Consider the following 12,705-nt stretch of genomic DNA (forward strand, 5'->3'; position numbering starts at 1 on the left):
GTACCTTCCACTGCTGGTGGTGCACGGTCATGTCTCCCATCTGGAACAACTGCATTAAACCTTGCACCTCCGTGCTGTTGTGGTGCCTGGCCTCTCTGCTAGTTATTCTTGTGAGGCTTGGGACAATTACGAGCTAAATGTCCTTGCTTACGACAATTGTAGCAATGCCCGTTGAACTAATATGGCTGTGCATCATGAGGTGTGGCTGGTACTAAAGCTGTGTTTTGCTCACCTTCACCAACTCTCTGACGTTTCCCAGCTCACCAATCTTGTCTCCCTCTCTGCAAAGAGTGACCCTGCCAGTTTCTCTGAGTCTGCTGCTGCTGACCCCTCTGATTCTGTTGAGAGCTGCTAGCCCTGTTACTTTTCTGTTCTGCCTTACGCTCCTTCTGTTTCTGAAAGGCAATGATATTATTCTCCTCTACCGCCATGGCACATTCCACCATTTTAGCATATGTATCACAACGATGACCCACCACAAACTTCTTCACATGAGAGATCAACCCTCGCTCAAACTTTCTAACCTTGTGCAACTCATTTGCAACAATGTGAGGAGCAAATCGAGATAGCTCTGTAAACTTCCTCTTGTACTCACTGACTGACATCTCATTATTCTGTTCCAACTGCATAAACTCAGTTGCCTTCTTCTCCCTTACTGATAGTGGGAAGTATTTGTCGTTGAACCGAGTTTTAAAATCATCCCAGGTCATAGCTGTAATGTCCACAACCATCTTGGTCTCTGACTGCCACCACTGGCGTGCCTCACCAGATAAAAGAAAAGCACCAATCTTCCTTTTCTGCACCTCAGTACAGTCCATCATCTCAAAATATTTTTCCAGATCTTCAATCCACTTCTCGGCATCAAGTGGATCGGTAGGTCCGACAAATTCAATAGCTCCCAATTTGCGTATATCTCTGATAAATCCAATCATAGGATTCGGCGCATAAGGTGCATCCTCCAATAGAACATTATCATGGTCAACACCACCACGACCAGCACCTCCCTGACCTTTGCCTCCAGCAGGTCGTCCTCTGCCTCTTCTATCTCCTGACATCCTATTTCCAATAAAGAATGTCAGTGATAAGTCTCACAAGTAACTTATACTTTAAATTGGAGCATGGTAAGAGAGCAAAAATTCGTATAAGTATATGCTCCAATTCTTACTATCACTTCATTTAGCCAGGTAATTCTTAACCTAGGCTCTGATACCAAACTGTCACACCCCAAATTTTAACACAAAGACTCTTTGTCTTGTATGTCAAATCTGATGTATAACTTCCACCAATTCTTCACATACATCCATCATAAAATATAACTATAATGAATCCCATCATCCAATTTATTAACATGAGTGTCTGACAAACATAAATCAAATCCATAAATAGAGGTGAAAGTCCCTCTAACACAACAAAACATCTATTACCACTGAAACAACTCGATAAAGTTTCATAAAACATTAACTTTATTACAATAATCATAATAAAGGAAAACCGAGCTAAAATCCGACTTTGTCATGCGTCTCCATCACGTTCCTACTCTACGAGCACCTGAAATGTGATAATGAGGTGAGCTCACAAGCTCAGCAAGAAATGCTAAACACAATCATTGTTCAGCAAGTTAACCTTACTTTGTATTCCCATATATATAAGCAACTCAATAAATGCATTAATTAATTATGCATATTCCAGTTAATTATAAATGCAATCAATGACCATCATTTATTTTTGATAAATCTGTATATCTCACATGAGCCCCGGGCTCCCGTCCAATAAAGTGGTGTGAATCGTATAGTCCCAGACTACCAAAAACACACGTATGGCTGGATTATATGTCTACTCCCCAGATGATCCATGATTACATCCACACAATAAGAGCTCATTAGACCCATGGTCATAATAAAAGGGTACTGCACTCACAATAGACAGGTCCCTGACCATACCCAAAAGTCATCATAGGGTCAGTCCCTGTCTACCCCTCCGACTAATCCAAATTCATCCATTAATTATTAATTATGATGAATTATGAAAGATATCATTAATTAATAGTTCAAATTAATAGTTAATGCACCCAAATATCATTTTAATTAAAAAACAGAACCCTAATGATCCAACTAGTGAGAGTACAAAATTTCTAGATAAAGTCTAACATTAAATATAAAACCTTGCAAAATTTCAGAATCTAACTCCTAATAGTTTTGTCATACTCTCCCTTTTAGTGTTGAGAAAATAACAATATTTTTCATGGTTTAATTCGGTAAACCTACCCAAATATCATTTAAAATATTGACTTTAAACAAAACTAGGTTCAGTATATAAAAATATAATATTCTGAAAGTTTTCATAATTTTTTTGAAGCATTAATATTATTTATATTCCTTATTTATCACTCAATCAAATAATAACTAACAAAAATAAATATTAAGTATATTATTTTGTGATGTTGGCCAACCACTACTCACCATTAATGCCTGAGAATCACAGGCCCCTCCCAATATGGTTCTAAAGTACCATACAGAAACTAATTTCAATAGGTATATATTTATATACTCATAAAACTTCCTTTTCCAATTTAATTCTATATATATATAAATTGTACTCACATACTAATCTGCTAATCCACTTAATCATGTACTAAAGTAAATATATATATGCGCGCGCGCACACACACACATATATATGTTAGATACCATTCTAAATTCAAGTTGACCCAAAAATCTATATTACAACTTATTAAATTCATGGAAACTTAATATAATTAATTCAAGATCTTCAGCTCTTATTTGCCATGACCTCAAATCGTAATTCACCTTTATCCATTATGTATTCATATAACAGCATGAACAGAGTACATCAATTATTAATTTACATGATCATTATAAAATTCCCAAATATATATATATTTATATAACGACACGTTAAAATAGTTCCACATAATAATATATACCAATCAATTACCCACTTACCCCTTACATATATACATACACATGCAGGTCCTACGTAACTACCATGACCCGTACCGTTAACCATTCATATTGATGAAATTATTCTTATTTATCATCGCGTTAACACATGCTATAGGCAACGTTACAAATATATACAAGTATACAAAGCAAGATTAACTTGCTTGAGTACGCAACTGTTTCTTTCCTATGTAAAGATTGGATTACCGTCCCTTCTCCCGGCTACTGCAGAAGGTAAGAAGTATCGATAACTTCTGTTTCTCTCTTTCTCCCTTGTTTTATTTCTTCCTTTTACGCAATAGGGAAAAAAATAAAATAAAATAAAACTAATATAAAGATAAGAATATCGGTAGGTGAGCTAATTTAGGATCCCCTTTAAAATTTCAATTTTTCTTTTTTTTTAAAAAATAACCTATTATTTTTTTTTTCTTCCTTTTAACCTATTATCTCTAAAGGGGATCCCCTTTCAAACAATGATGGGTAAAAATAAAATAAAATAACTGAAAACAAAAAATCGGTGGTGATGGATTTGCAATTCTTCAGATCAAGTTTTGGGTTGATTCCGGTGATTGGTGGTGATGGTTTTGGGTTTTGTTTGGTTGGTTGTGGTTTGTATGACGAAAATTGGTTTGGTGAAGAAGGTGATTGTGGTATGGTGATGGAAGGTTGTGGGTTGCCCTTGGTGATGATGAAGGTTTGGGTTTGCAATCTTGTAGGTCACGCCGGACTCCTCAAGAAGGTGAAATCGACGTCAACTGAGGAGGAAAGGAGCAAAACAGATTTTTTTTTTTTTTGGGTAAGTTGGATACTGCCATGTGATTCTGCCAAAGAAATCTGTCAAAATAACTGGTTCCTCTGTCACCACCCTACAATTTAACATATAATATCGAACTTACAGATTCCACATGTGTAGTTTCCATCAATCTCTATTGAGCTGAGTTTGGCTGACAGATTTGCTATGGAATTGAGCAGTAAACCTCCAAATCCATTCTTAGTTAAATGTAGTCCTTTTAAGATTTCTACAATTGGTTAAAGATTTTTTTTTATTTTTTATTATTCGAGCAAATTAGGAAGAGGGAGGACTCAAACGTGGGTATACCCATTTGTGAAGCTGGACATTCTACAAATTAGGTGGATGAGTAATGCCAAATTGGTTTAAGAATTAAGAAGGATAAGACTTAGGAAAATGATTTTAAAACGAAAGAGTTGGGCATAATTCCTCATCTGAATGCTTTTAGTTGGCCAATATGTGTCAAATATAAGAAAGGGAAAAATTTACCCACTCCTAAGAATGAAAAAAAATAAAAAATAAAAAAATAATAATAAAAAAATAAATAATAAAACCAAGGATACAATCAAGCCCAGTGCAAAAGAAATCATGGTTACACTTACGAGGTCAAAAAAATGCTAAAGGAAGCCAACTAATGAGGACAAGAAAGAACTTATGAAGAACTTGAAGCAGCCGAAAAATATATATATATAAAGAAGCCTTCAAGCATTAATTATATATATCTTATGTATGTTGGGGATTGTTGGTGGGTGGGGCTGATCATGCTTTTTTGCTACCTGTTGATTCTGCGACCATCCATGTTCATCCCAACTCACCTTCGTGGAATCAGATACACCACAACAAAATTTATTTTCTCAAACTTCATTGTCAGTGAGAAGATTGTCCCTGAAGATTGTCCCTGTTTCTATTAAAATTCTTCTCATTTTTATTACGGAAAACAAAATATTTTTGACATTTTTTTTTTCTAATTGGGTACTCATACACACACATGCCTTCACGAAGACTCGAACTCCTAACCTCTTTTTGAGAAGTAGGAACTTGGTACGACTAATTTTGAAAAAATACTTGCGTTTGTCGATCAGAATGGAAAGATACGGTAAAATACACGTTTTTTTTTCTATCACTCCGTATCTAACGCATTTATTCGTTTTGTTGCTCCGTTTAAAAACCTAATTTTTTTTTTTTTTTTTTTTTCGTTCACGAAATTCACAATAGCGTATTTTTTTGAAACACAAACTATTGTATTTTCTACCATCTTTTGCTTGGTATAGCCCTTATCTTTTAAGTAATTAAAATAATGTTATTTGTTATGCAATTTCTTATTGTTGTCACTCCAATTATGATCTTTAATCAAAGTAATGAAAGATATATATATATATATATATATATATATATATATATTTGTGGAACACTATAATTATGGAACACTATAATCTTGAAGAATCACAAGTTTTTATTGATATTTGTAGATATTTATAGATTTTTTGTTTTGTTGTGAGATCTTCTAAATTTTGTTAATATCTTTATTATTATTATTTTAGAAATTTGTAGATCACCACACTCTTCAGATGTTTTAGTAAAGTATCACATTATATATTTATGATTTTTTATTTTTTTTTATGATTATTGTGATAGTGTTAATTGTAATATATTTATTTTATTATTTGTTACATATTCTTTATTGTCCTTACAAATATATCATATATATAAGAAAATAATAAGATGTATATAGTCGAATTTTTGATCCCGAATTTTTAGTGTATATAACGTATTATATACGTACGTATATTCGTATTTTTACGTTACCTTATTTTTTTGCCGAATTTTTTAAACGTATTTAAAAAAAAAATATCGAATTATACTCGTACATTTCCGTACTCGTATTTTTTTCGTACCGTATTTTACTAACTATGCCAAGGAATAAGTAATTAGAATCAGAAGACCCAAGATTAACAAGAAATTTGGTGTACGTAATAGAGGAGTGAGTGTAATGTAGAGAAGGGCATTTTGGACCATGAAAAAAAATATAAAAAGTGTTTTTTATACTTTTGTAATTAGTTTCACAAAGTTGGTAGTGAAACCTAATAGTTTGAAAAAATTTATATTTTTTAAAATATAAAAAATTAAGTAGTGATTTTTAAAATTTTTCCTATAATATACTATAATTATACACTTTTCAAATTCACGATTTATTTTTATGGCAATACTTGTCTATCCAGGTGAGTAGGAAATTCATACTTACTCCTAATATGGCGCAAAAATAGTGTGACAAGTGTCCCTACAATAGAAAATAATAAGAATTAAAAAATTGAATGTTTACTAGGTCAACCAAAAAATATGTAAATCAAAACCTAATTTTACTCTCCCTCCCTCTCTTTCCTCTCTCAAACAACTCGTCGAAACCCTAATATGCTAATATTAAAAGTTTTGAGTTATATCTTTCATAGTTTAATGTGTAATTCTTATATATACTTATTAATTCTTTTTTATCTCAAGTACACTCAATTACATAAAATCTGGTTCACTTGGATTGATAAATGATTTATTGATTATAGTATAGATTGTTATTACTTATTTCTTTTCTTCTTTTGGTGGAAAACAAATATTTATGTATCATTACATTTATATTTATAGTTATTCTTTCTATAACTATAACTTATTTTTTTTATTCAATATCCAGAGCTTTGTTTGTATCGTGTAATATTATTTTATTCAAGAAAGCTAAAATATTTTTTTTGTTGACAAGATTCTCTTCTTTAATCCAGATAATCTCTTAAATCTTTTAATTTTTATTATTTTATATTATAGAGACACATGTTTCTCTAATTTTGCACCACATCAAGGTAAGTATGAATTTTCTATTCACCAGTAAGTAGGCAAGTATTGTCCTAAAAGTATTTAAAATAAATAAATAAAGACCTGTGCTGGGCCCAATAATGGGCCAGGGAGAGGCACGAACCTTACATTGCAAATAATGGATAACTAGGGCAACTAGGCCCAGGCCCAGGCCCAAATGTCCAACGGCATCATAAGTGATCAGACAAATGCCCACTGTTCCTCCACTGCCAAAAAAGCGTTCATCCTCCTCCGGCGTCTTTTCACCCCGTGCGCCGTCAATCCCTTCGCCGCCGACGGAGCTGAACCGGTGTCTCTGTACCAACGCATCGTCTGCCACGAACAACGTCGTCCCGTCTAATTACTCGCTCTCATTTTCTTGTTAATATTACAGTTCAATTTTCTGGATTTGTTGATGCGAATTTGAAATTTCTTTCTATAAATAAAGCTAATTGATCAATTGTTTGTGCAATGTGTGCGTGAATGTACCATGCTTTTATTATTGTTGTTTTATTCTTTCTCGGAGCTTTATACTGGTAATAGTTAAAGATAGCACTAAAAAAAATGTTCTTGAAAGGTATCGAGATATTGTAAATTGGAAAGTTGTCCAAGTTCCACAGGAATGCTTCCCTCTGGACATCACATTAATTGTTAGACATCAGATTAGAGTGGAGAGAGGACAGATTCCCAAATAAAATGGGATTTTGCCAGTGAAATGATTATTATAATGAAGCAATTGTAGAAGTTTAGACAATTACTCTATTTCTGTTGGAAAAATAATAGAAGTTTTTTGTATATGTTGATATTATTTAATATTCAATGGTCAAGTAATTTATCTCCTTTCTGTAAGAATCAGCTTCTTATTAATTTCATGAAGTTGAAGATAAACATAGCTACAAGAAAATATTGATAAAAGTACATATAGTGGAACTATATCTTTCAGATATACCTCATTATTCTGAACATTACCTTATGAACCAGCTATAATTGTCTAACTAGAAATTACTTCTTCCATCTCTTTCTCTCTCTTTCCTTCCCCTCCTCCATACATAAAAAGAAATGCTTCTCTAATCTTGTGGAGTTCATTTAGAACATTTGTAATATCCATCCGTTCTCTTGGCAAGCCAGAAGAGCAAACGACTCCAATTCTAAGAACTGATACCAAGCAATCTTTTGTTCTAGCAATGTTGTGTTGTTTAGTCATTTCAGATTCATCCTCTTCTTCTAATATGAGTAGAGAATCAACAATCTCCATCACTCCATCTAGAAGCGCCATCTTAGCATAGTTATGAAGGCTGAAATTGTCTGTAAACATACCACCAGTTGGCCTTTTTCCAGTAAACATCTCCAGTAAAAGAATTCCGTAACTGTACACGTCACCTTCCGTTGAAACCTCCCCGCCCATACCATATTCTGTAATTTGAAACAAATGATGGAGCTTAAATTGTTGATGTTCTTCAATATTTTCTAATTTCTAAATTATTTGCTTGATTTATATTTTGACACTACATAGAAATGAAATACTACAATCCCAAATTTGAAGGGAGATTTCCATGTAGTTGGTGGTTAGTTAGGACAAAGTAACTGATGGATGAGATGTTGTAAAGGATGAGATGTTGTAAATTGAGGTTGGAACCAAACGGAACAAATTGTTAGAAGCCAGCTGAAGGTACTCTTAAGTTAGGAAACTGTCCAAGTTCATAAGGAGTGCCTCCTTCTAGGTTGTTACGCCTAAGCGAAAGGTTGCGAAAGGCAGAAACATTTCCTAATGAAGGTGGGATCTTGCCACTGAAACGATTTTTGGAAAGATCAAACTCTAGGAGATTCGACAATGATCCTAGCTCGCTAGGTGTTTTTTCTACAAAATTGTTTTCTGACATGTTGATGACTTTGATGTCTAAGAAATGAGTCAAATTAATAGGAAACTGACCTTGGAAAGAGTTTGTGTAAAGAGAAAAATGTTGTAACCGAAACAGTCGACCAACTTCTGGGGGGGATAATGCCATGGAAGTTGTTGTTCTCAAGTTGGATTGCTTTAAGGAAGGTAAGGTTTCTAGTATGAGAAGACATGGAACCTACTAATTTTTGAGAGAAGTTTAGGACAGTCACTCTCTGATGCCACTGGCTACATGTAATCCCTTTCCAATTACAGAAGTGGATAGAATCATTCCATAGAGCTAAGAACCTTGATTTTATTCCTCGATGGCTAACAAGGCTTGCTTGTCTCTCATTTGTGAAACCAAAAGTGGTGCTCGTCACCTTTCAAAAAAAAAATAAGTGGTGCTTCTTGTGGCATTTGAAACGAATAAAAGATTCAAGACAATGAGCATGAAGGGAAGTTGGAACAAAGTGCACAAGTTAATCACTTTATGGGCAGAAGTAACAACTAAAGAAGATGAAATCAATTTTCAAAGTTGCGTTTTTTATAATGCAGAAAGTGAAGTGTAGATGGAATCATTTTCCATGGCTTGTACTAAAATATTCCCGGTTTTGAGCAGATCGGGTAATAATTTCCAAAAATTACCATCTATGACCGTGATTTGGAGCACCTAAACTATATAATCGAAGACAGACTGCATTTAATTGCTATTAGGTTTAGTTACATGTCAAAGGATAAACTAGAGACTTGGTTGATACTAACCTGTACTCCATCCCAAAAATATGATATATCTGAAAAAACCCCTTAGTAATCTGTAGCTGTAACTTTTGATACATTTTGTATAGTACCAATATTGTGTTGAATGGCAGGCACCACAAAGTCAATATTCAACAAGTGCTCTGTTTTTTGGGAAATTTGGAAGGACCTGACTGAGCTAAGGGAAAAAATTATTTAGACACTTCAGATTTATTTGTACCATGGATAACTCTATCAAGTAGTCAACCATCAAGTGTACAATTCATATGCAGGTTTTTCTGGGTGATAATCAACAAGTCACGGTCATATATAATCGTTCTCAGCAAAGTTAATTGTCCTTTCAAACATGCTAAGTATGCCAATTCTGAGACAGAACCACAACAACAACACATGCACACAAAAGTAGAAAATAAAATACAATAAAACAAAAACTTTAAACAGTCTCAAGCATCGAGAGTATGTACCAAAAGGAGGAGTATATAATTATGCAATAAGTATGTGATAGAACATTACCTGGTGCGACATAACCAATTGTTCCTCTAATCCCAATTGAAGAACTAGATTGCGAACGATTGGTTTTACCTCTGGTGGCTCCAAGAAACCTTGATAGACCAAAATCACCCACGTGAGCGCAGAGCTCATTGTCAAGAAGAACATTGCTTGGCTTTAAATCGCAATGAATAATTGCTGTTTCACAATGATGGTGAAGATAATCCATTGCAGATGCCACATCAATTGCAATGTTCAGCCTTTGTATTAAATCCAAGCTCTTTGGATCCTGCTGCACAGATTGAGTTGGGTGTAACCAGCTCTCTAAACTCCCATTTGGCATGAACTCAAAGACCAAAGCATTGAAATCATTTCCTTTGAAGTCCATGCTTGAACAAGATGTGATGATCTTGACCAGATTGCGGTGGCGAATGTTCCTCAAGGCTTCACATTCAGCCAAGAAGCTCTTGTTGGCTCCAAGTAGTTGAAGTTTGAATACCTTCACAGCGACAATCTGTTCACCAGACATGAGAATTCCTTTATAAACAGAACCATAACTCCCTGCACCAATCGAGTTTGCTGAAGAGAATCCGTTGGTAGCATGTTGAAGTTCTGCATAAGAGAGTGTTGGGTATTGACTTCCCAATGGACAATCTATGGAAGACTTTCCTTTTGACCTTTTGATGAGGTAAAAAACAGCGGAAACACATGCTATCAACAAAATTGTAGAAAGAGTGATACTTGTCACAAGAATTATCACTTTACGAGGGAACAGCCTTTTTCTTTCCCCTTGTGTGAGACATGCAGGCAATTCCAATGCCTTGATTCCTCCACAAAGTTTGTCATTTCCCACAATTGAAAATGCACTAACATTCATGAACACTCCTTCATTTGGAACTTCACCCTCAAACTTATTATAAGATAGGTCTAGATATTCAATCACTCGGAACTCGCCTAGAAAGCTTGGAATCCGTCCTGACAAACTATTACAAGAAAGATTTAGGTCTCGAATTCCTTTTAATTGCTGTAAAGATGATGGAATAGTACCTTCGAAAAGGTTACCCTCCATATGCAGGGTTTCTAAAACTAGACAATCACCAAGACTGCTTGGAATTTCTCCAGAAAGTTTGTTTTCTGAGAGATATAATTGTCCAAGATTTTTCAAGTTACCCACTTGTGAGGGCAGTGGTCCTGTCAAATAATTTTGATTCAAGGAGAGAACAATTGTAAGAGAAGAAAGTCCAATAACTTGCTCAGGTATCGCACCAGTGAGGTGATTCAGTTGAAGATCCAATCCTTCTAGCCTTGTGCAATTACCCAAAGAAACAGGTATGCTTCCCTCTAGCATATTTTGTCCTAATCCAAGAATACTCAACTGAGACATGTTGCCAATAGATGGTGGAATTTTTCCTGATATGTTATTTATGGAAATGTACAGTCGCTGCAACTTAGAAATTTTCCCAATAGATTCAGGAATGCTTCCGCTTAGCATATTCGTATCCAATACAAGATATTCTAAGTTGACGAGGTTCCCTATTCCCTGTGGTATGCTTCCAGATATGTAGTTTACATTTATCCAGAGTGAGGTGAGACTGGTGGAAAGATTTGCAATTGAATTGGGCAATACACCTCCAAAATAATTCCCATCTAAAAGTAGACCATGTAGATTTGAACAGTTGGCTAATGAATCAAGGAAGCTCAAGTCATTGGCTTTTTTAGTTCCGAGTCGGTTACTTAAAATACTTAGCCTACCTAGATTTTGAAGGCTACGCAAATTCATTGGTACAGACCCACTAAAATAATTTTCACCTATATCAAAGTTAACAAGTGATGAAGCATTAACCAATGATGGTGGAATAGGCCCAGAGAATTGGTTACCACCAACTAAGAAATATTGTAGTTTTGGAAGGGTCAATCCCAGTTCTTGGGGGAGCCTTCCGCTTAACTGGTTGAGAACTAGAGCAAAGACGGAGATGGATGAGATATTGTAAAGCGGAGTAGGAACCATTCCAGTCAAATTGTTGGCACCCAACTGAAGAAACTGTAAGTCGGAAAGCTTTCCAAGCTCAAAAGGAATGCTTCCCTCTAGATTGTTATAACCTAGATCAAGTGTGCGAAGAGCAGAAAGATTTCCCAAAGAAGGTGGGATATTGCCAATGAAAAGATTTTTGGAAAGACGCAATTCTAAGAGATTAGACAATGACCCTAGCTCAATAGGAATTTTTCCTACAAGATTGTTTGAAGACATGTTGATGATAGTAATGCTGGAGCAATGAGTCAAGTTGGTAGGGAACTCACCTTGGAAAGAGTTCTTGTCAAGAGAAAGATGTTGTAGCCGAAACAATCGACCAATTTCTCGGGGGATTGTGCCACGGAAACTATTGTTCTCGAGATGGATCCCTCTAAGGAAGGTAAGATTTCCCGTATGAGGAGACAAGGAACCAACTAATTCCAGGGAAGACAAGTTTAGGATGGCCACCCTCTGATGCCGATGACTACATGTGACTCCTTTCCAACTACAAAAGTGGATAGAATCATTCCATGAGCGAAGGACCTTGAAAGGATCCTCAAGAATTTGATTGCTGATGGCTAACAAGGCTTGCTTGTCCGTCTCGTTTGTGAAGCCGAAAGTGGTACTGGCTGTGGCTTTTGAGGCAAGTAAAATCAAGCTCATAGAAAAAAAGATGTAAAAGAGGATGGAAGATGAACTTAAATACCTTGAAACCATGTCTTTGTGCTTCTGGAAAGCTGACAGGGTGAGTGTAAATGCGCTATGTTGGAACAAAAGCACAAGCCAATATCTCGTATTGTGGTGGACTTGGACAGTCAGGATTGTTCGAGCTTGCTATATAGGAACCTATGTGGCTAGAAATTATGATCTAGTGCAGTTATAGTATAGCTGCTGAAGATTCATAGGATAAACTATGATGGAAAATGAAGGTGTAAGGTGATAAGCTTTGCAAAAAAGTCACATAATGAAGTTAAGAAAACACTTT

The 12,705-nt window shown here is 35.2% G+C and overlaps 2 protein-coding genes across 2 annotated transcripts; both read right to left on the reverse strand.

Moving 5' to 3' along the window:
* Positions 1-260: 260 nt before the first annotated feature.
* Positions 261-1,055, reverse strand: LOC132281450 (uncharacterized). Its single transcript, XM_059783149.1, has one exon. It carries the CDS (start codon positions 1,053-1,055, stop codon positions 261-263), a length of 795 nt encoding a protein of 264 aa, XP_059639132.1.
* A 6,521-nt stretch (positions 1,056-7,576) lies between these two features.
* LOC132281451 (probable LRR receptor-like serine/threonine-protein kinase At3g47570) lies at positions 7,577-12,383 on the reverse strand. Its single transcript, XM_059783151.1, has 2 exons — positions 9,734-12,383; positions 7,577-7,998 (listed from the first exon to the last, which is right to left on the reverse strand). Exons 1-2 carry the CDS (start codon positions 12,381-12,383, stop codon positions 7,577-7,579), a joined length of 3,072 nt encoding a protein of 1,023 aa, XP_059639134.1.
* Positions 12,384-12,705: the final 322 nt, after the last annotated feature.

This window comes from Cornus florida, unplaced genomic scaffold (genome assembly GCF_030987335.1).
Source record: "Cornus florida cultivar Cherokee Brave unplaced genomic scaffold, ASM3098733v1 CherokeeBrave_3.0.0_Hap2_Chr11, whole genome shotgun sequence".
NCBI lineage: Eukaryota > Viridiplantae > Streptophyta > Magnoliopsida > Cornales > Cornaceae > Cornus > Cornus florida.

Bases quoted from the DNA above. Each gene is read 5' to 3' on its own strand.
- LOC132281450 (XM_059783149.1), bottom strand. From the start codon at position 1,055: ATGTCAGGAGATAGAAGAGGCAGAGGACGACCTGCTGGAGGCAAAGGT.
- LOC132281451 (XM_059783151.1), bottom strand. From the start codon at position 12,383: ATGAGCTTGATTTTACTTGCCTCAAAAGCCACAGCCAGTACCACTTTC. The intron at 7,999-9,733 runs GTAATGTTCTAT...TTCAAATTACAG, and splicing joins AATTGGTTATGTCGCACCAG to AATATGGTATGGGCGGGGAG.